General features: G+C 38.3%; 2 protein-coding genes across 2 annotated transcripts in view; one reads left to right on the top strand and one right to left on the bottom strand.

Moving 5' to 3' along the window:
• The window catches only part of ABCG2 (ATP binding cassette subfamily G member 2 (Junior blood group)), a 190,172-nt gene that overhangs the window by 128,074 nt on the left and 36,876 nt on the right, over positions 1-25,222 (top strand). Inside the window, exons 11-16 of the mRNA XM_057502425.1 lie at positions 2,162-2,244; positions 6,275-6,364; positions 7,501-7,625; positions 9,720-9,874; positions 11,689-11,778; positions 12,641-12,723. Of these exons, the coding sequence (XP_057358408.1) occupies positions 2,162-2,244; positions 6,275-6,364; positions 7,501-7,625; positions 9,720-9,874; positions 11,689-11,778; positions 12,641-12,723 (626 nt within the window). The remainder of the gene's footprint in view (positions 1-2,161; positions 2,245-6,274; positions 6,365-7,500; positions 7,626-9,719; positions 9,875-11,688; positions 11,779-12,640; positions 12,724-25,222) is intronic.
• PKD2 (polycystin 2, transient receptor potential cation channel) overlaps positions 22,688-25,222 on the bottom strand; it is a 46,122-nt gene continuing 43,587 nt past the window's right edge. The window contains exon 15 of the mRNA XM_036895892.2: positions 22,688-24,887. Coding sequence (XP_036751787.2) covers positions 24,651-24,887 — 237 coding nt within the window. The 3' untranslated portion in view covers positions 22,688-24,650. The remainder of the gene's footprint in view (positions 24,888-25,222) is intronic.

Here is a 25,222-nt window from a genome sequence, read left to right as displayed (position 1 = left end):
GGAATTTCTTTTCTTTCCTTCTGTTCAAAACAGAGGCCAGATGCATACAGCTGGTCGACAGTGTCTCTCTGAGTACTCTGTTGAGTAAAGTTTAGTTTGCCTGTTTTCTTTCCCTTAATGAAAGAATAACATAGATGTGCCTTGGAAAAGCTGTAAGATAAATTCTAGCCGAAATAAGCAGGCAAAGAGAGGCAACAAAGGGCCAGGTAATTTATTTAAATACCCCCGGGGTGAGGTTCTGTAGCCTTATTGTCAGAGGCCAGAGAAGTCACACTCAGTTAGGGAGGTGGGGCGCTTATAAGGGATTAGGAGGGGGAGGAGTGGGCAAGCTATCCTAAGGGGTGTTGAGAGGTATGATTGGCTAAAGGTGACATAATAGTCAACTAGAAACTTTTTTCCTTCCAAGAGGGAGGAGGCTGACATCCGGGTCTTGGCACATCAGGGTGGAATTCAGGAAGAGCTGTCCCCTTTCCATATACAGCACGGACTTTGGGGTCTGGTCTGTTCTCCCCCTGGCATCTCTCTGCTCTGTTTGCATGTCCTTGTTTTTCCTTTCTCCAGCCTAACAAAAGCATGACAAAATTACAAGATAAATCGCTTTATAAGTATGTTTAAAAGCTGACTTTGAAAAATCCATTTAGAACTTTAAACTTTAAAACCTTAAAACTTAAAAACCTTTAGGAAACATCCTAATGATAATACCAACATCGGTCTGTTGATAACCAAGTTTGAATGCAGAAAAAAACAAAGCATGGGAGGGGGGTGCCCAGTTTTAAAAGTCTGAATATTCTTACACTGTGTAAAAGTATAGACTTGTGTACATGTGCATAAACATATGTTGATGGAGTCATCATCATTTATTTTGGAAGCTTGATCTGTTGACATGAAGCACAATATATTCTGAGGGGAATTAAAATATGCCAGGCTAATAGATATTTTTTCAAGTTTCTAACTATCTTACTAGCAAGGGAATTTTAAAGAACATTTTAAATCATATTCCCTCCAGACTAAGGGTTTCACATACAAGCCTTCACAGATCATGAGCCCATTTTCCAATATGGTTTGTTTCATGCTAAAAGTGTAATTGGAAAAAGTTGCTTCAGGTCTTGATACCATTGCACTGTTGTAGTACTGAGATGTTATTTTTTTTTACTTTGAAATTTCCAAGGTACATGTGGAATAGTTTTTCTTTAGATTATTATTTCTTCTATTTTTATATTTACTACAAAAGTACATTAAGTAGAATTTCCTTAAATAAATTATATCATAGTATAATCCCTAACCCTTCATTTACAGAAGTGTCCTTAAGAAACATTTATTTTATTAATCTTAAAAACAAAAGTAATACTTATCCAGTGTTCTTAGGAGTCTTCAAACAGGCTGAGTAAGTGAGGGAGGAAAGATTGGAAGGTTTATGCTGTCGGCTGTAGTCCTGATGGGTGGGGGCGGGGGAGGGTATTGATGGAGAAGCAGTGACAGCAGAATGAGTCATGCAGGTTCTTGGGTGCCCTCAGGAGAAGCTGGCTAAATAGTGACTGGGACAATGCAGTTTCCCATTGCAGGCATGGGTTCCCTGAGGTGGATAGATAGGCAGCCCACTTACCCCTACTTCCTTACTTCCTTATCATGCAAAATTCCATTGTTGGAAATTTTTTTAATGTGTGCTTTAGAGATTTTGTTTATTTTAATTTATTTTTAATGTTAAGAGTGAAGATATCCTGTTTTCACTCGAGCCTCTTGACATATAAAACTTCATGTTTACCAGTACAATGGTTGACAGTTCAGGCCAGGGTTCAACTCTTGGACTTTATTTTATTCCTCAAATTACTTTGCTGGACACTTGCATTGTCCTGCTGCTCTGCAGGGCACTCCCAGGCCAGGAGCCTGAACCGGACCCTGAGTCAGCAGTACGTAGTGAAGCACTGGGAGGAATCTTAGCTTGCCAGTGCTCTGCTTTGTTCCCCTGTCAGTCTCTCCAACATACAGTAAGTTATTTTTAATTTTAATTTAGAAAACAATCTAAAATCTGAAAACATTCTGAAACAATCTGAAAGTATTTATTTCAATGGAGAGATTTGACTATGTATCTATATATAATAATAAATGGTATATTAAACTTTTTACGTCTAATTGAAACTTTTTTTCCTTTCTTTTTGGAAAGCTCATTTTAACAGTCATCCTGGGATTGGTTATAGGTGCCATTTTCTATGATCTAAAAAGTGATCCTACGGGAATCCAGAATAGGTAAGTACATTTGGATCTTGATTTTGAGAAAGTGCTGTCATTTTTTTCAAGCTTATGAAAATCCATTAAGAATTTGAATTTGAGACAAATACAGGGTAAATTGAGGAGTAGTTTGTAAGTCGAATTGAAAGCTGAGTAGGGGAGTTAATTTTCATATATATGTATATATATATAGTGGTCAACTATACAGATATAAAATTTACCCTCTTAACCAGTTTAAGTGTACAGTTCAGTGGCATTAATTGCATTCATATTCTTGTGCAACCATCACCACCATCCATCTCCAGAACTTCTTTCATCTTCCCAAACTGAGTCTCTGTACCCACTGAACACTAACTTCTGATTCCCCCTTGCCCCGGCCCCTGGAAGCCACCATTATACTTTCTGTCTCTGAATTTGATTACTCCAGGTACTCATGTAAGTGAAATCACATGCTGCGTCTGTCCTTTGGTGACTGGCTTATCTCCTTTAGCATGTCTTCAAGCTCCATCCAGCTGTAGCATGTGTCAGAATTTCTTTCCTTTTAGAGGCTGAGTAATCCATTGTATGGATAGACCATATTTCGTTCATCCAGGTATCTGTCCATAGATAATTGGGTTGTTCCCTCCCTTTGGCTGTTGTGAATAATGTTGCTGATAATGTGGGTATACAAATAAATATGTGTTTGAGTCTCTGCTTTAAATTCCTTTGGGTGAAGATTCCCAGAAGTGGAATTAGTAGATCATTGGCCAATTCTATTAATTTTTTGAGGAACCACCATTCCTGTTGTATACAGTAGCTGTTGCACCATTTTGCATTCCTATCAGCAGTGCACAAGGGTTTCAGTTTCTCCACAACCTTACCAACACTTAGTATTTTCTGCTTTTTTCCTTTTACTTATTTATATAATAATAGCCATCCTAATAGATGTGAGGGTGGTATCTCAGTGGTTTTGATGTTCATTTCCTTAATTATTAGTGATTTGAGCATCTTTTAATGTGCTTATTGGCCATTTGTCTATTTTCTTTGAAGAAATGTCTATTAAAACTCCTTTGCCTATTGTTTAATTAGATTTTTTCTATTGTTGTAAGTGTTCCTTAGGATTATCTTTTCACTGTTGATCGTGCCCTTTGATGCACAAGAAGTTTAAAATTTTGACATAATAGAGTTTATCTATTTTTTTTTCTTTGTTGCCTGAGTTAATTTCCTTTCTATTTTTTGATTTGTTTGATGTAGGGAGGTGGATGGGACTTTTTTTTATAACTTTTACATGGTTAACTCTTATGTTACTGTACCTTATCTGGTTTCAGTCATAATGTGTCCTTGAAACTATTGTTTCATGCTGAGACTTTGTAATGGGCTCTGGTATGCTCTGATCACAGCTGCTCAGCAATGCTCAAGACCACAGAGTTCTCCTTGTGCTTGTGGACTGAGGGCTCTGAGCTGGAAGCCACTGTCTCAGGTTCCCTCCTGCCCAGAGTGGTGAGCAGTGGTGTCCCCATTGTAGTATTGAGGAAAGTTGCAGTTAGCATAAGTGGAATCTATTTTAATGTCTGGAGAAGGCTGATTGCATGAGAGAAAGAATAAGCATAGAAGTCAATTCCTCAGTCAGGTAACATGACATCTCTCCTGTGTAGAATCAGATGGTGGCACTCTGCAATGAGATGATTATGGCAAAGCTCATTTCCAGAGTTTGGATTCTGTTTTTCTCTTTACCTTCTCTGAGGGCTGTGTTCTTCTCTGGTTTGTTTTCAGACTTGCTAGTAACTTATGGTTTGTTCTCCCTGTAGATGCCATATTTTCACTAAACACAGAATATTTATTACAGGATCTAGAGACTGTGGACCTTTTGTTTTGTGCAGTGGGGAAATATTTGGGAAAACAAATGTGAACTCTGTCCTCAACTGGAATTCTAGCCATTAAAGTTCTTGGTAGAAGAATCCAGAGAAATAAAGAAGAGCTTTAGCTATTTCTTCAAATGATTTTTGGAAAAACATGGCATTGGGTTTATTTTACTTTGTAGTTTTGACTTAAGCTTTCTTCCTCTTTTCCATCACTTGAAATTGAAGAGTGTGCAGGAAGTTGCAATAGTTTAGCTCTCTTCTTTGGGAATGAGTTATCCGAATGGATACCCTCTTCGCTCTTCTTTGACTTGTGACCAACAAGCTGGGTTTTAATCCTGTGTAGAGCATGAGCTTATTTGACCTAACAGTTACCTTACAAGGTGGTGATAGCTAAACAGAGTAATGTATATTAAGAGAAAATGTATTTAAAAATAAATGTATTTGTATCAGTAAGTAGATATTACAGACATGAATTACCACATGGGAAAGAATTAGAATACATTAAATTCTTTAACAATAAAAACTGTATTTGCTATAAAATAAATTATCTTACAATTTAGTATAAATGTTACCACCTGCTAGTTCAGAATCATGATGAACTACTGTACTGTTAGATATGGGGCTTAACAGCAGGAGCAGAACTGTTGCCATGTCCATGTTTCTGAAATGAGCTTTTACTTGGACATTAGGCTTGTATGCAGATAAGTTGCATAGATGCTTGTGTCCTAGGCCCTGCTATTTTCTGTTATAAATATTGTATAAACATTTACTTTTAGGGCAGCCTGTTCCCTAAGTTATTTATTTGTTTGTTTCTTTGTTTTTATTTATGTGTTAAAAACAATTACTGAAAAAAAAATAAAAACAGTTACTGAGTGTCTATAGACTCTTCCTTTTGGGGGGGTTATATGTGTTATTTACATTTTTAAAAATGTTCTCATATTTGTGTCATTTGAATGATGCACCACTTTAGCTCTTTCAGTTTCAACTCATAACCTCAATGCCATTTAAATTGTTTGGTTATGAAGGAAGCCCAGTGTTATTTCAGGGATGTTAGTACCCTTCCATGAAATCCACATATCCATCAAAGTATAGATTAACTGTGTACTTTCCCTTTAAAAACTTAATTATTTTACTGAGAAAGAAGCAACAGAATTGTAAGAAATAAATTTCTGCTGTTTGAGCCCTCCAGTCTCTTAATTTGTGGCTTCCTTTTCTCTCAAGAGCACAAAAAAAGTTTGAGGGGCTTGTGGAGAGAATGTAGCAGGTTGAACAGTAAATTTAAGGTGGGGAGGTAGAGTTGACAAAGATTGTGGCCAGTTAGCCCTCAATAGAGAGAATAATGCACTCTAGGATAGTCTTCCTTTTCTCGCAAGAGCACAAATTAATTTTTCCTTTATAAACATCACATTGTTTTCTTTTTTGAGCATGTTGGAAATTATTTTGGCAATGGCTTGTCAAGGATAAGACAAGGCTCTACTGGTGGTTGTGTGGTGGGTATATATCATAAGGTGCCAGTTAAGATTTCCCTCCTTGTCTGTCATCTTGCCTCCTCATGTCTTAGTTTCTTCTTTACTTTTGAAAAGTGGCTAGTAGAGTTTTTTAAAGCTTTTCAGGCTTTATTTGGCTCACTGTTTCTCTGTTAATACATTAGGAATGGTATTTGGTGTTTTTGTTAGTTAAAATTCAAGGTGATCATATTTTTATGACCCATGTGTTCGTCAGAACAGGCTGTCATAATAAAGAACCACAGACTGAGGGGCTCAAACAGCAGAATTTTATTTCTTACAGTTCTGGAGGCCAGGTCTTCATGGTCAGATTTGGTGAGGGCTCTCTTCCTGGCCCGCAGAGGGCACTCACATGGCGGAGAGAGAGCTCTGATGCTTCTCCCTGTGCTTCAAAGGGCCTCGCCTCATGGCCTCATCTAAACCTAATCACCTCCCAAAGACATCATCTCTAAACATCATCACATTGAGCGGCAGGGCTTCAATATAGGCATTTGGGGAGGACACACTTCAATCCATAGCTAACCAAGACCATGAACTTCAAATGGGGCTCTGTGGAGTCGAAGGGTACCACGGTGGATGGTGGGGCTCCTACTACCCTCTCTGTTGTACCTAGGACAGTTGTCTGTTTATCACTGATAAGGTGTCGTCTGAGGAAAGAGTTTGAATTGACGGCAGTGCCTCTCTCCCTTTCTCTCCTCACAGATCTGGGGTGCTTTTCTTCCTGACAACCAACCAGTGTTTCAGCAGCATGTCAGCTGTGGAGCTCTTCGTTGTGGAGAAGAAGCTTTTTATGTGAGTAGGTCTCTATTCTGGAAAGGCGGCTGTCCAGGATCAGGGGCTGCTGGTTATACTGGTGGCAGCTAGATTTGGGCCACTGACTGGTTCCTGGGATTACCAACGTTAATTGGGAAAAAGCAGCTGGAGGCTGGGAGGAAATCATGAGCTTGTGGGGCCCGATATCAAGGGGAAAAGGAATTTCAAGATGAGAGCATAGCCAGCAAATCTAGATGCTGCAGAGAAAGCAAGCAATAGAGAGGCTGAAAAGGATCTTTTGTTTTTAGCAGGTAAGAAATCATGATGACTTTCTCCAAAAAAAGTTTGAGGGGCTTGATAGAGAGAATGTAGCAGGTTGAACAGTAAATTTAAGGTGGGGAGGTAGAGTTGACAAAGATTGTGGCCAGTTTAGCCCTCAGTGGAGAGAATAACGCAAATGGCCAGAGGCAGTCTTAAAATTAATTGTGGGCTGTTTTGTTTCTTGTGTTTTTCAAAGTGGAAAGAGATTTGCCCATCTTTACATGCTGAGGAAAAGAATCATTTGAGAGAGAAAGAATGAAGATGTTGGTGGAAGAATTTGGAATTAGAGGAGGAATATACCAGGAAGAGGAAGAGCCGTAGGGCTGATCAGAGGAGAGAAAATTTAAAAAACTGGCAGGGATGTGTGTTTGGAAGGCATGTTTGTCAAAGGAAGAAATGTTGTTTAATTTTTTTACCATGAGAGTGGAAGAAGAATTTAGTGATCCGAAGCTACACTGGGAGCCTCGGAGAAGGGCAACACCATCTTCTCATAATCAGAAATGGGAAGAAAGAAAAGCCTCTATTATTACTAAAGTGCTGCTCTCCAAGGAGAGCCTGTTGGAGGATGGATGCAGAACCTCCTCACCAGGAGGCAGAGTGGATGGCATCGGGAGGGAGGTCTGCCGAGGAGGAAGGAAGGGTGCTGCAGGGGGCTCCGGGGCTGCCATCCCAGGGGAGGCTCACACCCAGGACAGTGCCCGCTGCTGACCGGCATGAAGGGCAGTGGGTCAGCCCTGAGCGTGTGAGAAGCTGTAGTTGTTAGATCCCTGGTGGCAGCAGAAGTCTATACAGCAAGCAGTCTAATCTGGTCTTTGCCTTCCTAAACTAATGAAGGATGAATTTTTGTTTTTTAGACATGAATATATCAGTGGATACTACAGAGTGTCATCTTATTTCTTTGGAAAACTGATATCTGATTTACTACCTATGAGGCTATTACCAAGTATTATATTTACTTGTATAACATACTTCTTGTTAGGTAAGCAATAAGACAAAATGTATGTGTCTGTAGTCTGAGGTATAAGGGGAAGCCAATTTCTTTTTACAAGATCTTTTCGGTTCTCAAAGCTATAAGCCAAGCCATGAGGTAAGGAAGCACCTATTCATTGTGCACGCTCTGAGAGAGCTGTTTTCTCAGGACATTTTTGTCAAGACTATTCCCAAACTAGCTTTTCAAACTATTCCTAGAACTATATTTTACTGAGAGATGCTATGTATCATATACAAACATAGAAAGAATTCATAACACTACTTGAGACTATGCTGGAGGAGCTATAGCTGGGATATTTATTACTTACCTATTTTTATTTATGTGTGTATGTGTGTGTAAAGATAGTGAAAGGAGCTTAATTGGTTTAATAAAAATACTGTGTGGTAGGTATACACAGATTCATTTGTGCATTGTGTTTAGGCTTCACCAGGCTTATTGCATCAGAATTTCCATGTTTCACTGACACACACACACACACACACACACACCAGAAATATATATTTTTGACAAAGCGCTATAGGACAAAATCCATTGATTGAGTTGAAATTTCCATTTTACAAGAGTTGTGGCATAAAGGACTTAGCACAATTATATACAATATATACAATAGCTAAGATTTGGAAGTGACCCAAATTTCCATCACAAGGTAAATGAATAAAGAAGAGGCAGTACATATAAAAACAATGGAATATTAGTCAGCCACAGAAAGGGTAATCCTACCACTTATGACATGATGGACCTTGAAGGCATTATTCTAAGTGAAATAATTTAGACAGGGAAAGACAGAGACTATTCGACATCACTTATATGTGAAACTTAAAATCAGAACAAGCAAGCAACAGAAACAAAACCCAGAAACAAATTCATAAATACAGAACACAAACTAATGGTTGTCACAGGGGAGGGGTGGGGGTTTGGGCAAAATGGGTGAATGGGATCAAAAGGTACAAACTTCTAGTTATAAAATACATAAGTCATGGGGATAAAAAGTACAGGATAGGGAGTATAATCAATAACATTGTAGTAACTTTGTATGGTGATGATGGTAACTACACTTACTGTGGTAAGCATTTTGAAATGTATATAAATGTCAAATTACTATGTTGTGCACCTGAAACTAATATATTATGTCAACTATACTTCAATACATTTTTTTAAAAGACTGTAGGAAGACAGGAGCAGACTGACAGTAATTTTTGAAGGATAAGATTAGTAAAATTACACTTTCCATCTATTTTTTGTGTATTCTTTCACAAAAATGTTGTCAATTCCTTCACCACAACCATCTATTCATCTTTAAAAATGAAAGGAGAAAAGAAAAAGAATTAAGCGTAGAATGTAGATCCTCAGACTCCTGACTGGTATTCTTGTGGCTGTTCCAAAATTGTCAGGTTGTATGACCCATAATGTTAGCCCATTAGAGTTTATAAAGTCGCTTTATGAAACACAATTTAACCCCACCCTCAATCTCAGAGTTATAAGATGATTTGTCTCAGAGATTTGGATCATGGATATGCTGCCCCAGTTGATATTAAAACCACTGGAGGTCATGTAACCTGATTTTCTTTAGTCTCTTCACTAATGCAGTTATTGCAAACAGTGAGTGAGTAATATGGAGATGTCTGGGTGAAATGAATGTGCTTTTGACAAGTTCCGTTCTTAGAAGAGAAGGCAGTAGAATTCTGGCTAGTTGTGTTGCCTGCAGCTCTCCATCTCAGGTGCTCAGAAATTGTTACCATATCATGCATATGTATATGTATACATAGAACATGCATAATCTTACAGAAATAGTTACATGTAAAGGAGCATAGGTATTAAGAATGAAATACCTTTCTGCAGTAAGTATAAAAAGAAAAATACTATTTTCTGCAGTAAGTATAAAAAGAAAACTGTACAATAGCTTTATGCAGTTTTGGCAGGTGAGGAGGACAGTGAAATTGGTGACCCAGGGTAGTTGGGTAGAGATGACTTTTTCATTCTGATACTAGTTTCTCAGAATATTATAGTGCTGTTTGCACAATAAACAGCCACCAACACACAGTGACCTAGACAGTTGGATTAACCCCCACTTTTCTTCCTAAGGATTGAAACCAGTGGTAGATGCCTTCTTCATCATGATGTTCACCCTTATGATGGTGGCTTACTCAGCCAGCTCCATGGCACTGGCCATAGCAGCAGGGCAGAGTGTGGTGTCCGTAGCAACACTTCTTACGACCATCTCTTTTGTGTTTATGATGGTGAGTAGGAACCATGCTTCTCTGAGAAGTAATTATTTCCTCTGGTTTCTTCCTGCAAATTCACCTATCATGTAAAACCTGCTTTGAGGGTTATGTAAAGAGGACTCTGCTTTAAGGGGCCTGTACATTGAGGTACAGCTTGTATCAGAGAATGTACCTGCTTTTCCTTGACCTTACCCAGCCTTTTTTGCTACTGTTCTAATATAGTTATTACTATAACTTTAGTTAACATGTTGTCACAAATGAGCTTTTAAAAGATGCTTCTTGGTGACATATTGTAAATTCTGGATTAAATTGGTACTTCAAAAACCAGAGGAATTTTGAGTAGAAGATTCTTTCATAAAAACAACAGGTTACCTGCCTGGCTTCTGTGCTGGTGCTGGAGAACAGCTCCAGTGGCCGAGAGGGTTTGGCTGTGTGTCCGCCACTCTGCACGGAAAAAGCCAAGCCATGTGAGAACTGCAACATCATGGGGCGTGGTTGGTCTGTCTTGGGTTCCTTCTGTTCTTTGAAAAGGGCTGTTTTAAAAATACTGAGAAATTCCAAAGTCCACACAGTATTTGCTCCTCTCCTTTCTGGGCTCCTGACATTCTCTTTTATCAGTTTATGTTTACTTACCTTTTGTTTTTAACCGTTACTTCATCTTCATGCTCCTAAATTGTTCATTCACATAAATGAATATCAACAGGTGAAGGGAGCCAGTTACCACATTTCCCCCTATGACATCCAGTAAATAGAAGTGCTTAGCCTATTGATACACATGGTCACTTCTGCTAGGAGGAGGAGTAGATGTCTTTAAAAGGAACATAATGAACACAGACTCTTGACAAAGTTTAATTCTTCCATTTCTGAGTTTGAAAACCACCAAATCTAAACATTACTGAGAATGCAATAAACCTTGCATATAGTTCCTATAATGTCATTCAAGAAAATGTCCCTCAATATGTCAAAATGTTTTATTTGCTATATTAGATATTTTGATTTATTATTTTTTAAAGGTTTATATACAGAACTTTTAAAACCAATCATAAAACCGTACTTTACTAAGAGGTGCTGTGTGTTATACCTTAAGCACTTGGTTATGTTAATTTAAAAAATATGTTGTCACATCACAATGTCATTATGTGAATCTCAGATCGCCTAGTGCCAGTAAGGAGTTTTATAGGCACCATCCCTCACATAGCCGTCTCTTGCTAGAATGGTCCTTCCTGGGCTCCACTGCAATACTGCTTTTTGGGGACTTTAAATGAGGGTGTTGACCATATCTTATGCTACACTTCACCACATTATACTGTGAACTAACTCCAGGCTTTGGGATATTTTTAGCATGCATCTGAACCCCAAATTATTCCTAAAGCCATACAAAGATAGAAGGCAAATGCTTCTAAATAGCAAGTCTTACTGTGCTGTGGAAGTAGAGAGGGGCATGAGAGGCTCAGGGTATGTGTTGGTATGTTTATTGATGGGAACATGCAGTGGTTGTATCATTAGTACATTAAGTACCTCTTGGCCTTCCATTGTGTGCAGTTACAGAGAAAGGAAAGGCCTTGACAATGAAGGGTCTTCTAATTAAATGAAACATTTATTATAACTATATTATCATTCCTTTAGAACCTTAGATGGCCTTAGCTATAGCGAGGTGTGCCCATGCAAAGGAGGTATGGTATAAGTCTTTTGAGAATTGGGAGGAATTTCAAGAAAGAGTTGGCCTAGCAGAAATTTTACATGATCGTAGAGGACTTAAGAGGGTATTCTGTGGAATTCTTCATGAAATCATCCCACCAGTTCTGACTCTTGGCATTTTCTCTCTGTAGATATTTTCAGGGCTGTTGGTGAATCTCAGAACCATTGTGCCTTGGCTCTCTTGGCTTCAGTACTTCAGCATTCCTTGCTACGGCTACACAGTGAGTTTCTCTCTTCCCTCACCGGGACAGGTTCACGGTTCCCAAGCTAGGAGCAAATGAATGAAAGCCTAACCATCTCATGTTCCTGGCCATGAGTGTGCAAGTGTCCGGGAATTTCTGTTAAGGGGTCGTGGAAGAGCATTCATATTAGGCCCCGGGTCACCTCAATCATCACCTGGGGTTTCCTCTCCTGTTTGAGGGAGGTGAAGGGTGGAGACGGCTCATGGTGACTGATCCATGTGACAAAGTACAGCTGCATTTCAGTTCAGTAAAGAAATAAAGGAGAGGGTGGGAGGCTAGAAGACATGTTTTATATTGAAAGGAAAATTAGAAGAAAAACAAGGAGTACAGGATGCTCACAGACGTTATTGGCATTAGAAAGCAAAAAGTCAACTCCAAAGAAAGCTTTGTGCCTTGAAATAGTAGAGCTGAGTTCCTTACTCCCAAGAACTGTAACTGGCTTTGATGAAGACAAACAGGAACAACATAAAATATTGTTACCATGAATTAACAATAGTCATTACGTACCACCTTGTATCATTTTAATTATAGAGTTTATGTGGTTATCAAACTGGGGAGATAAGAAGGAAGGGGCTAAGGGTCATCCAGCTAGCAGTCTCCTCCGTTGGCCAAATACCTTACTCCCTTTGTATTAGAAGCCAGAATCCCAACCGTAGTCCTCTAGATTGTCAGGGAAAATAGTTTGAGCTGCTTTGGCGTGACGAAGAAGACTGTGAATGTGAAGGTTGGTTTGTTTTTAGAAATAATAATGAATATTAAATGAAGAGGATGTGATTTGTGATAATCCTTTGGGAACTTTTTGAAATTTAAAACCACTTACCTTGACTTGTTTGTGTGCTAGGCTTTGCGGCATAATGAATTTTTGGGACTAAACTTCTGTCCAGGACTCAATGTAACAAGAAATGGAACCTGTAGCTATGCCATGTAAGTCTGCGTTCAGTGTTGTGATGGGGTTGCTTACCACTGTGGGTGATGTAGCAAGGCCACTGGGCAGAGAGCTGGCGTGGGTCCTTGCAGGGGCACTGACTTCTCTGAGCCTAAATTATCTTGCCTGTGAAGGGAGCTGTAACCTTGATGCATGTGAAGGTGCTGTGTGCATGTCACAACCCCTAGGCATTCTACTGTAGCCCAAATGCTGTTTATGCTGGGGAAATGTTCCCTATGTGTTGTTTGTTTTGGGCCATTTAAAAGGTCCTGTTGCAGTTTTGATTGTGGGTTTTAGTTTTTATTTTCAGAACATTTGAGTTTGAAATGAGCTACTTTGATATTGTAGCAAGGCTTTATAGTAATTGATCAGTACGGATTTTGTGAAGTATTTAGGTCCACGAACTTACGGATTTCTGTGAGCCCAACCCATGGCCAGTGTATGAGCTTAAAGGGGCGGCAAGAATGGAAAGAGAGCGAACACATTCCTGCCACAGTTCTGGCACTTTGCTCTTCTGCATTTAGAAGACATCATGAAATCAAAGCCCTCACTGTTACTATTTTTTTCTTTTAAATTGATTAGACTATTCCTTATCAAAGGATAAATCCTCTAAAGAAGCACCTATTCAGTAACCTGAGAAGGAAGTCCCATTTTATTGCATGTCAATAAGACAGAAATGTAGACTTTAATAAAATTAGAGGATGTTGTTTAAAAACTGAATAACACTCTCCTTTTTGAAAATTGTTAGTGGTTTGTTTTGATACATTAATTAATGAGAGAAAAGAGAATGCTGGTATCCTAAATCTCATGAACATCCATGTAGAATAGAAATAATTCTTAGTAATAGGACGGATTGTTATTTTGGAGTATTAACAGAAAACATACATGGAGAGACGTTTCCTTTATGTTGGCCATACTCCCTCTCTTTTGATGTGGGTATGACTTTCTTTTTTTGAACAACTGAATTCCGAGAGTTCCCAGATACCAGGCAATAAAGGTACCGAGCAGTAATTGTGGCTGTGCCAGGTATTTTTAGTACCAGGTGCTTTTCTAAACTGGCAGCACTACTCCATCCTGCTCTACTCCAGCTACCACTAAGCCTTCTGCTTGCCAACAGGCCTGCTCATGGTGTCTGTCCTGTAGCCAAGCAATGGCGATGTTCATTCCAGTCTTTGTTAAGAGCTGACCAAGGGCACCTCTGGGAGGAAGCCCTTCCTCACCTCTTCCTAGTTTTAGAAACTAGGAAGTATTCTTAGCCTATGTTCTTTTCTGTGGCTGATTTGTGGGCAATGATTTCTATAAAGAGCTTTGATCATCTTCTAAGGGCCTTCGATTCATGTGCAAAAGCTGAGGTTTTTTTCCCCCGATTAACAGTGAATAAAAAATTGCTTGGTAAATGTTTCTGCCCTTTGAAGAGAGCAGCATTATAGTTATGGAAACAAATGAATTTGGAGAGGCTAGCAACTGGGTTGAAAGGGTGAGTCATGAACTTGGCCAAGCTCTTTAAGCCTTACTTTCTTCATCTTTGACATGTATAGAGTATCTACTCCATTGGGTTGTTTTGGGGATTATCTAAACAGTTATATGCAGATTGCTTAGCATAGTATCTAACAGAATTGTAAGCACACATGGGCTGTTTCCTATTATATATATAAAGGGATAGTTATTTCAGACTTAGTAATGTATAGGCTTCTTTAAGAAACAGTGAATATACTGAGTAAAATTTGACAGATGTAAAGATGAAGTCATATTCTTTTTCTGTTGAATTTCAGATGTACTGGTGAAGAATTTTTGCTAAGCCAGGGCATCGATATCTCACGTTGGGGCCTGTGGAAAAATCATGTAGCCTTGGCCTGCATGATTGTCATCTTCCTTACAATCACCTACCTAAAGTTGTTGTTTCTTAAAAAATTTTCTTAAATTCCCCTTTAATTTACATGTACCCACACATTAAAAAGAGAGCAACTTATGGATATACTCAGTGAAGGTTTTTTTTATTGTCTTCATTTGCCATCATACGTGGTTCAGCAAGAATTATGTTTAACAGAAACATTCATAGAAATCACAATGAACTGAATTATACGTGAAAGAACACAAGTCATAAACTAGTAATATTATGTGCGGCATATTAATTCATCTAGTCAGCCAGTAAACATGGGAGAAAGTGAGTTTACTTTCTTAACCTAGAGAAGAACTGAATTCTAGAAACTTCTGACAAGTTATATTTCTGGTATCAATTTCCTCACTTTTAAAATGATTACAAGGTTAGTTGCCCTCCAGCTTTAGTATTTTGTGAATCTGTGATCTGCCATTATTTAATAAATAATAAATAACACATTTATTGATGCTGTAGTGGATGTGTTATGAGTTGTGTTTGTTCTCCTCGGTCCTTGTCCCCACAGCAAGAAAGAATCGAAAGGCAGAAGCACAACAGCAAAGCAGAGTGAAAGTTTTATTTGAATACACTCTAAGGGAGGAGGTGGCCAGAGTCAAGGTAGGCAAAGGCCCCAGTCTGTTAGGCAGGAGGCTTATGTATGACATCTGGCTGGGAGGCACCTCTTTGATGGACAAGGTGGGGTTATATGATTTACAGGTTTCTACATAGCCATCCCTCTCAGTGAACCTGTCCTCTCCCCGTGCTGAGGGTGACTTGTGCAGTTCTTATTTCCGTTTGATTGTACTCTCATTGGGGTCTGGTTGGGGAGGAAGTCACCTCCCTGCAAAGCCTTTGTTATCTCCACATGGGACCCCAGCCCTGGGTAGAGTTTGGTTGAGATTTTCTTTGAGCCTTATCTGGGCGGCTTCTTCTCTGAGCCTTATCTTCTTCCCCTTTTCTAGCTGCTTGTGGTCTATCTTGCTACCTAACATTCCTGACAGAAGTATGAAATCTAAACTATGTTGGAAAAATCTAGTAAAGAAAAGCTTTGATAAAACTTTTCAAGTTATAGGAACTTACTGAGATTTCTAGTGGAATTAAATAGTAGTGGAATTAAAATATCTCAGGGATTTCAGCCAGGCATTTGTGCAGTAGGTGTAGTGGGCCAGTAGACTTACCCTTCCTGGGGCTGTCCAGGTGGTTGTACACCACAATATCCTGAGGAACTTCGCTCAAATACAGAGTCCGGGCCCTGTGAGCCCTATGGTGTCAGTATCTCAAGGGCCACCTCCATGAAGAACTGTCCACAACAGGATTTGGTAATTTCCCAAATCCTTCCCAACTCTGAAAATTGTAGATTAGGGTATAGTGACTGTCCCTATACAGCCTCTTTTCTTCAGAACTTATTTATACATCTTCTCTTCATTCTAACCCTTACCAGTCATAGGAAAGTGTTTTTCAACATTTTTTTATTGACAGCTAATGCTAGGGATGTGTAGTTCTGTCCATTTTCCTAGAAGGAACACACCCATGCAGCTACCAGGCCACATCCTGACATGGGACGTGACCAGCGCGTGGCATCCCCTGGTGCCCCTCTTCCAGCCATTACATCTTCCTTTCTGGGGTATTTCTGAAATGATGCTTGTATGCTCCCCTCTGTTGCTATTATGAGAACATCCCAACAGCTCAGTTTTGTATTCCTGTGCACTCAGGTACATCCTTAATTAAGTCTCTCCCTATTTTTAGTCAACTATTAATTTGGAATAATTTTAGATTTACAGAAAAGTTACAGAGATAGTGTGGAAAGTACCTGTATACCCTTTGCCCAGCTTCCCTTAAGTATTAACATTTTCTGTACCATTGTACCTGTCAAACTAACACATTGGCACTGGCATATTACTGTGCATTAAATTATTCACATTATTCATACTTCACCACCTTTCCACTAATATTATTTTAGTGTTCTAGGATCCAGTTCAGGAGATCACATTACATTTAATCCCCTTTTAAAAAAGTGAACACTTTCACTATTACAGAAATTAAGTGAGCTGAGGATCACCAGAATATAGACCCCCTGTGACTGGTCATCTTGGAATACCATCTGCTGGCAGTGGAAGCCCTACCTGTATTGTTGCAACATAGATCCAGGGACATAGCATTCTATTTTTATCTTTGAACTTTGAGGAACATTGTTTTCTTTTTTTGTGTGTGACATTTGATTGATGAATCATCTTGTATCACATTATCGCACCCACAATTTTATCTGATTATTATGTAACTGTTAGGGTTAATCAGTTATTCCTGTTCTTAGTACTACTCCTTTTTACACAACCTTGGCCTACTCACAATTCTCTGTATACACTCCTCTCTGATTACCCAGAGAAACATATAATTTATATATGAAATATACGTAACAGAAGAAACAAAACAGCCAAAAATGTTAATGCTCGTTACTTTGCAAAATTAATAAGAATTTTATATTCTATTATACTTATCCTCCCATTGTATTACAATTATCTCTTTCACATAATTCTTTTTTAGAAATTACTATGGTAAACATAATAAAATTTGCCATCTTAACATTTTTAAGTTAAGGAACATTTTTTAAAGTATAAGTAAAAGCAAAAGTCCTATACAGTAGAAAATAAAATATTACTATAGAAATTACTTCAGAATATGTCTATTCTTTTGAACTTTGTTTTTATTTTCTTGGATGTCAGAAGAACTAGTGTCTAGTGAAAGGATAAATCAGTTGTTTTGGCTTAAAGTGAAAGAAACCTCAGGAATAAATGAATGTTATTTACTATTTATACTTCAGTTGCGCTCATGGGGCTTTCAGGAGAGCAAGACTGTTGCTGTGGAAGGCTCCTTGGCAGAGTTGGTGAGGCGGTAAGAAAGGAAAGGAAAAATGGGTAGGTTGGAAAGAGTGTTGAAGAAGTCCTCGTTGTTTCACCATCTTTGAAGCCATCCTTCATGGTTAAGATTTGAATGTTATTAACCTCAATACCATCTACATATATCTGAAAGGTAGCATTACTCATATTTATAAGATATCTTTAGGCCATCCCAGTGCTTGCTCAATGGGCCCTGGAACAGACCATTTGAGGCAGAGGGATGGCGGCTGCTCATGGTCCCACAGCCTAGGCTCTCATCAATGCTGACCTACTGACAGCCACTACTGATGTATGAGCAAGGGGCTGGTACGGTGCTGTTCTTTGAGGAGACCAGCCAGCCAGTCATACAAGTTTACACATGCAATAACTTTATAATTGTCCCTGGAGCCTGAGGATCATTGTCTTAGGTGATGAGTCCTTCTGGAGGCATTAACTTTATAGAAATTCTGTACTTTATTTTGCATTCCTCTGTGGCAAAGCTGTATACCATTTTATGACACCTCTTACTGTACCGTGTCTAAAGAATTTTTCTTTTGGATGTAGCAGTAGGATTGTAGAAGGTCAATGACTTAAGGCTACTTCCCTGTCATTGCAGTGCATTAAAACTTGACCAGTAGCCATGGTAAAAAAATATATTTCGTATTGTAACCCATTTCTTGTGTGCACAGAAATAATCCAAAGAAATTTCATGTGGTGCATTCTGAAAGTTATTTTTGAAAATAGATTTATATTTTACATTTTACAGGTCCATCAGTATAATAAAATGAATATATAGTTAGTATATATTTTTTTAGAAGTTATATATAATTTTATATGTCTTACTTATTTTTAGTGTCCTGGTTGGATAAATTCTATGGTAATTTATTTGGTAATTAACAATGGAAATATTGCTCTACCTATCTCAGATGGGAATAATACAGATTCTTATTACTTATTTTGCATTTTATGTTGTTTTTATGCACCCACACGTTCTCTGAATTCCTTCTGCACCTGTAAAATAAGAACTTCTTTTAGGTTTAAGATTTTATGGTTACATAGTTGTTTATATTGAATTGTCCATCTTTCAACTGACTTCAAGAAGAGTAGCCGCCCAAGAGGATTTTACAACTTCCACTATATGCCTTGGTATAAGCCTATCATTTAACTGGAATTGTTACCAAAACATTTTCAATGTCCTATTATGCAGATTTGGACTCAAAGTTGCTAAAATCAAAGAGAGACTTCTTCCTTCTATTTGAAAGGTCAACCTTTCCCTTGTTCATCTGGTTGGTTTTGTGTGTGGTTTCTTTAACATTTTGTTTTGACTGGTGGGGCAGCCCCGACTTCTTTATTCCTGTATACCAGCACTGACAGATTTTATCTGTGAAGGGATCCAATCATAAATACTTTTCAGTCTTTGCCTTTTATTTTTTTTAACAACCTTCTAAAGATGTAAAGCTATTCCTGAAAAATGTAGAAGCTTTATAGTGCAAGGCTGTACAGCACAGGCAGTGGGGGCTGGCTTGGGCCCGCAGGCCACAGCTGGCAGACTCCTGCTGTGAACAGTTGTTGCTTCTGCTGCGTGTGAGACCACATTTAAAATGTTGATAAACCAGATTTCTAAGAAATGTGCTGATTTAATTATGAAATTTAATCTTCAGGATATTATATTGAAATATATAATAGCATAAATATATCACTTCCTAATACTTTATTCTCTTCCTTAACAGGATTGGCTACCAGTTAAGACCAGCCCTCACCAGGGATTTGTGGGGGATCCTATTTTGCATGTTTGAGAATTAGATTTTATTAATTTTTTCAATGCATTTGCATTGCTGTGGGTGTTGATAGGGGCATTGCTGTGCTCTGAGGAATTAATTCACAGCAGCCATCCTCAAAGAGGCATTGGTAAAGCAGAGCACCAATTTACTAATTTAAACAGTACAATGTTATGTAGACTTGTGACATTCCTCTCTCAGGTGTGAAACTTTGGTAAAGATAGAATTGGATTTAAGACTAATTCAAATGCTGTCTACTACCCCCATAGGAATTTGTGTGTCAGACTAACCTAATAGTTGGAACAGCTCATCACCACCAAGACAATGTGGGAGATAATCAGTATCCCCACCTCACCCTCAAAGGTTTGTTTTTATCCAAAATGGAGTAAGGATCCTAAAGAAAGAAAACCTGGAAATCCACCAAATCTAGCTACCATCTTGGTGGACCTCTTGGCCTTCCATCTTCGGGCATACACTAAAAAAAAATTGACTAATATATTGACTTGTAGCCTATTTTTTGTCCCCACTTACCAATATGAACATAAGACACTTGTATTCTAAATCAAAGTAATCCTTATTTTCTAGAATGTGAACTTCCACATTCCTTTGCTGTTTCCCAAGCTTGTCTGGTGAGGATCAATGACATCTGGATGCTTATGCAAGGAAGGAAGACTGCTGTTTTTTTTTCCTCCCTGGTTGAGTAAGAGCTGCTGAGGGGTGGATGTGGGAATTCTAAGTCATTCTTTGGGAAATGATTTAGGATTGTAATAAGCAGCTATAGCCATTTAATTTACATTTATTATAATTTGATCTTGAGCCAATCATGGTGTAACAGTGTGTTCAAAACCATGTATTTTATCCACCTAATATCAGGCTCACATTTGGAACCAAATGAGCTCATTAACATCACCTAATCATCAAACCTTCTTTAACCCACAAAGTCAATTTTTCACCCGGTAACCCCACAGGACAGCATGTATGTATCTTTGATAAATGACCGCCAAAAGTGGTGCAGCTCTGATCCAAGTGACAATGTGGCCTCCTTTCTTTGCCAAGCAGTGAAACCTGAGGCAGCATCTCAGTAATGGAGTTGGCAGTTTACTGTTTGGAACACCTCAAGCTGTTCCATCTTTTTCATTTCATAGATAAGGAAACTTGAGTTTCAGAGACTGACCAGCCAAAGGTCACACAGATGACTTCCTTGCTAGGTTTGGTTTGGAATGCAGTACAGTATTACCGGGGCAGCTTGACAAATCACTTCTGGTGGGTCACTTTTGCAAACATGTGCAAAAGCCAGGATGGGGACAGTGGGCTTCAATAGAAACTAGGGAGTTGTGCTTATGAGTGTTTTAGAAGCTGTGGGGTAAATATGGGGGCTTTTTATCTCTACAAGTACTCAGGCAAATTTGCCCCTTCTCCCCACTTTGTCATCCACAGTCCACCAGGTCTGTGCACTTAATTAACTTAGCTTCATCTGTATCTTTCTTACCTATAAAATAGGGAGTCCAGTAGTATCTATCCCTTGGTGGAGGTGTGAAGATTAAGCAAGGTAATACATGTAAAGTGCCTAGAAGTACCTGGCTCACAGGATGAACTCACTATATTTTAGCTACTACTCTTACATCCCACAGGACAGCACACTGGTTATTAGCATCATGTTAGTGCCAGTTCATGGATGACACCCTCAGCAGTGTTGGAGCACCATCATCCAGGATCTGTTCTGTGCATTAAACCAAGGGTTGGCAAGCTATGGCCTGCAAATCAAATCCAGCACACTGCCTGTTTTTGTAAATAAAACTTACTTTGGAATACACTCATGCCCATTTGTATTTGTATTGTCTATGGCTGCTCTTGCACTATGATAGCAAAGTAGTTGTAACAGTCCCCCTCATGGCTCAAAAACCTAGAACACTTACTCTCTGGCCCTTTATGGAAAGTCTGCAGATCCCTGCATTAAACCAAGAGTGCCTATTCCCAGCCGGTAGAAGACAGGTCCATGGACCAAGAAATAGTGGCCTCTCTCAATATCATTCCCATTAACCCATTTGCAGAATTTATGCTCCCTGTCTCTGCAGCTTTAGGCTCTGCTCTATTGGAACTCCCAAATCCTGAAGTGTTAAATTACAAGCTGTTCTACACTGGTGGAGCAGCAGGCAAAGCAAGCATTTACCACACTGCTCAGTTCTGCTGACAAATCACTTTTGGTGGGTCAAACCTGTTCTAACATCTACATAGAAAAATTAAGGCTTACAAAAATAGTTTGATTTTGCAAATGAAAAAAAAGGAGGCTAAAGAGAACACATCTGAAGTCATTATTAATTAAAAATTGTTGTGCAGGAACATTCGTAGATTGGTGTAAGAGGTTACAGAGTTCAAAAACAGACCCATATATACATGAAACTGAAATATATCAGTGACAACATGAACTGCTAAGGAAAAATGACTTAATAAGGAGTGTTGACAAAACTGGCTCATCATATGGTGAAAAATGGCTATGGACCTTTCACAAAGTTACTTTTAGGATGTATTAAGTGTAAAATGTAAAACTGTAAGTATAAGAAATAAAAGTGTGTGATCTTTTATTTGGGCCTCTTAAAGACCCCCAAACACACAATAAAGCAAAAACCCCCCAAAACGGTAGATTTTACTATATAAGAACTAGACCAACATTGACACTTGGAGGAGAGAGATTACCAAGAGTCCAAAACTGATAAGGGATTAATGCTTAAAACCATATAAGGAACTTTTGTAAATTAATAAAAAAGACCACGACCCAGTGGAAAGATAGTGACTGAATAAAAACATACTTATTTCCCACTAGACCAAAGTATAAGATTTTAAAGGCTTGAATAGGCAATTTATAAAAAAGGGAAACCTGTATGCTCAACAACTGTATGAGGAGATGTTCAACCTTATTAGGAATCAGAGAGATGCAAAATAAAATGAGACCTCACTTTAAGACCATTCCATAAACAGATCTGGAAGCTGAATCGTACAGCATTGGTGAGGGTCTGTATGAAACTGGCGTTCTGAGTGCAGTGGGACTGCAGACTGGTGTGGTCATTCTGGAGGGCAACCTCACAGTTCTGGGTATAATTACATAGTTATATATCCAGGACTCAGCACTCTGACTCCTATTATATACTCACAGAGGAACTCATGAAAAGTCAACAAGTGAATTGTGTACAAAGATTCTGAAACAGCAGAAATATGAGAGTCACCCATTCACTATAGGAATGCATGAGCAAAATGTGGCACCTGCACACTAGGACATATTATACAATCATCTGAATAACTTACTTGATTTACATGCTGTAGAAGTAGTAATGTGCCAATTATGTTCTTTTGGACATAAAGTCTAAGCCTTTACTATCAGCCTCATGATACAAGGCAAGTTAACCAACTGCTTCTACTTAGGAAACAGACAACTCTTACATCTGCTATTATATCAAGTCTTTATTAAGAAGTAAAGTGCTCAGTATTACACATTAATGAAATCCTTGATTATCAAGAGAGACTTGCATATGTAACATCTTAAAAATACTACTATAGAGGGGAAGATGATAGGGGAGAGAAGAGGAAGGAATTTTCCATGACTAAAGAAAAAAAAAAAGTAACTTAAGGATAAAAAAAGGAATTCTGCAAAATCCTACAGGTAAAATGAAAAACAGTGTAACAGTAAGTATCATAAAAAGACTTGGTAGTGACCATAATTGATATATGGCACGTGGTCAATACACATGGATACCACATAATGACTGCACTTCAGATTGAAGTTTGTTTACATGTAACAACATGGTTCATATACACAAATACGTACACTCAATAACCCTGGAATGCAAACTTTAGTACCTGGTCATAAAGAACTTTGTGAAGCATATACAAAATAAAGTAAAGACTCAGATGAAGCCATAGGAAGTAACTGTTTATATCTCCTATATAGGAGCCAGCTTGGAAAGGTCTTTTGCTCATGTTTTCATTGAAGATCTGATTGACATATTCTACAAATTAAATGAACAATGTGTGAATTTAAAATACGGCATTAAAAATCAGGCCTCTCCTTCTATTTGTTCTCCAAATGAAAAGTTATTTACCAGCACTGCATCCTCTTTCTTGTCCCTTTAATTCTTGAAAGGTAACTACTCAACACTTTTAAACAACAGGGTTTTAATTTTTTATTGAGAAATATATTTCTTCCCCATAAATATGGTGAGAACCACTCTTAATGAAAAAACTTGCAAACAAACTTTGGCTGATATGGTCTGATAATAGACGAACTTTCAGTATCAACATTCCTTTTCATTAAATTGAGCTAAATTTAGATTACAAATTCTTGTTTTGAAATGCAGGATAGAGTATTTGAATTCTGTGTTCTTAAAACAGTATAAAACTCAAACTTAAATTTTATAATATTTTCATGGGAATTTGAAAACTCCCTTCAAATTTTGTTTAAAATGAACATATTTGCTGAGTTAAACTTTCAGTACATATAAAAAAAATTTAGTAAGTTGTTCATCCCAGTTCAGTTACAACATTAAATTCAGTTGCAAATAAGTTGAGCCAGGCAGGAAAGAGAATATATGGATAAATCTTTATACTACACTAATTATTAGAAAAAGCCAAACTTTTTGATAAGGATCTTCTAATTTTCCTGTGTTATGGCTAGAGATGACATTTTCACCCATAATTGATTTTTGGGGGTTTCATGCAGCTCATTTCAAATGATAGCAAAAATAGTGTAAATAAATGAAATGGTTATTCCCACAGACATCAGATATGATAAAATAACAAGCATAGTATTGGACATTTATCTAACCATTCATACAAATTCTAGCATAATGACTACATAACCATTCTATGGCTTGGAGTTCTTTTGCAGTTCAGCTTTTGGAAAAGTTACCCCAGTAAGGTAGTTGAAAAGAAAGGCTCCTTTCTTTAAAGAAAATTACGTATTCAGCCCATGAGCTAAGCCTGAGTAGAAAGGAATGCCCCTATTTTCTCTTCACACACTGGGCAAGAATATGACAATACTGATTTTTGTGACTGGAAACAAAACTCGGAAGCCTTTTGACTGTCCTATTCTAGCTTTAAAAGGCTACTTCATTGTCAACTGAGAAGACTCATCCATGGTAGCATGCGGGCATACCACCCCACATACTTTACAAAGATATTTTTTTCTGTACTTAATATTTACACCTAGATTTCTTTTATGAGGAAAAAAAAAATCTTTGATCTTATAGGAAAAGTTTATGTAAATAAATTAAAGTGCAGGAGAATTAATAGCTGGTCACAACGACCAGCATGATATGGTGGTCAGGGCATATAAATAGTGTACTTGCTATGACAATCCAGAACAGACACCTTCTCACCTATTAGGAACACACATACAAACAAACATTCTAGACGTGGCTATTGAAACTCCCATTGGAACCTCTGCCTTCTATTCCTTCTGCAGACTGGGAGGAAGAAGGGCGGGAGCTTCGGGGCTGAGGCTGGCCATTTAGTCCCACAGGTGTGCCTAAACCATGACTTGTTTGGGAAGCTCCATCATCAGATTCCCAGCGCTCCAACTCTTCCCGCACGAGCTGTTCCATCTGCTCCCTGTGGATCTCACTGTCTCGACCCAGTCTTTCATCCTAATAAAGGAAAAAGAAACCAGGGTATTGGAGGCTGGGTGATGCATGCTCTTGTACTTAGAAATTGCCTTAGGAAGTTTGGGGGCCAAATAATCTGTTTGTAATTAAGTAAGGCTGGAGATTTATAGTACATAATAGCAGTTCTCTGGAGTAACTTTTTTTGCTTAATTCTACCATCCAGCAAAGGCAGGGCCATCAGTGTGTGGGCTATTAGAAAAGCAACACCTCCAGATTATCATTTGAACTGCACTGATCTGCAGTCAGGGAGACAGAGAAACCTCTCAGATTAAGGGTTATAAAACATGACTCCCTTGATAATTTATAGAATCAGACTG

The sequence above is a fragment of the Manis pentadactyla genome, chromosome 5, assembly GCF_030020395.1.
Source record: "Manis pentadactyla isolate mManPen7 chromosome 5, mManPen7.hap1, whole genome shotgun sequence".
In the NCBI taxonomy this organism is placed as follows: domain Eukaryota; kingdom Metazoa; phylum Chordata; class Mammalia; order Pholidota; family Manidae; genus Manis; species Manis pentadactyla.
The sequence above is the reverse complement of the archived record's forward strand: the minus strand, read 5'-3'. Positions and strand labels throughout refer to the sequence as shown.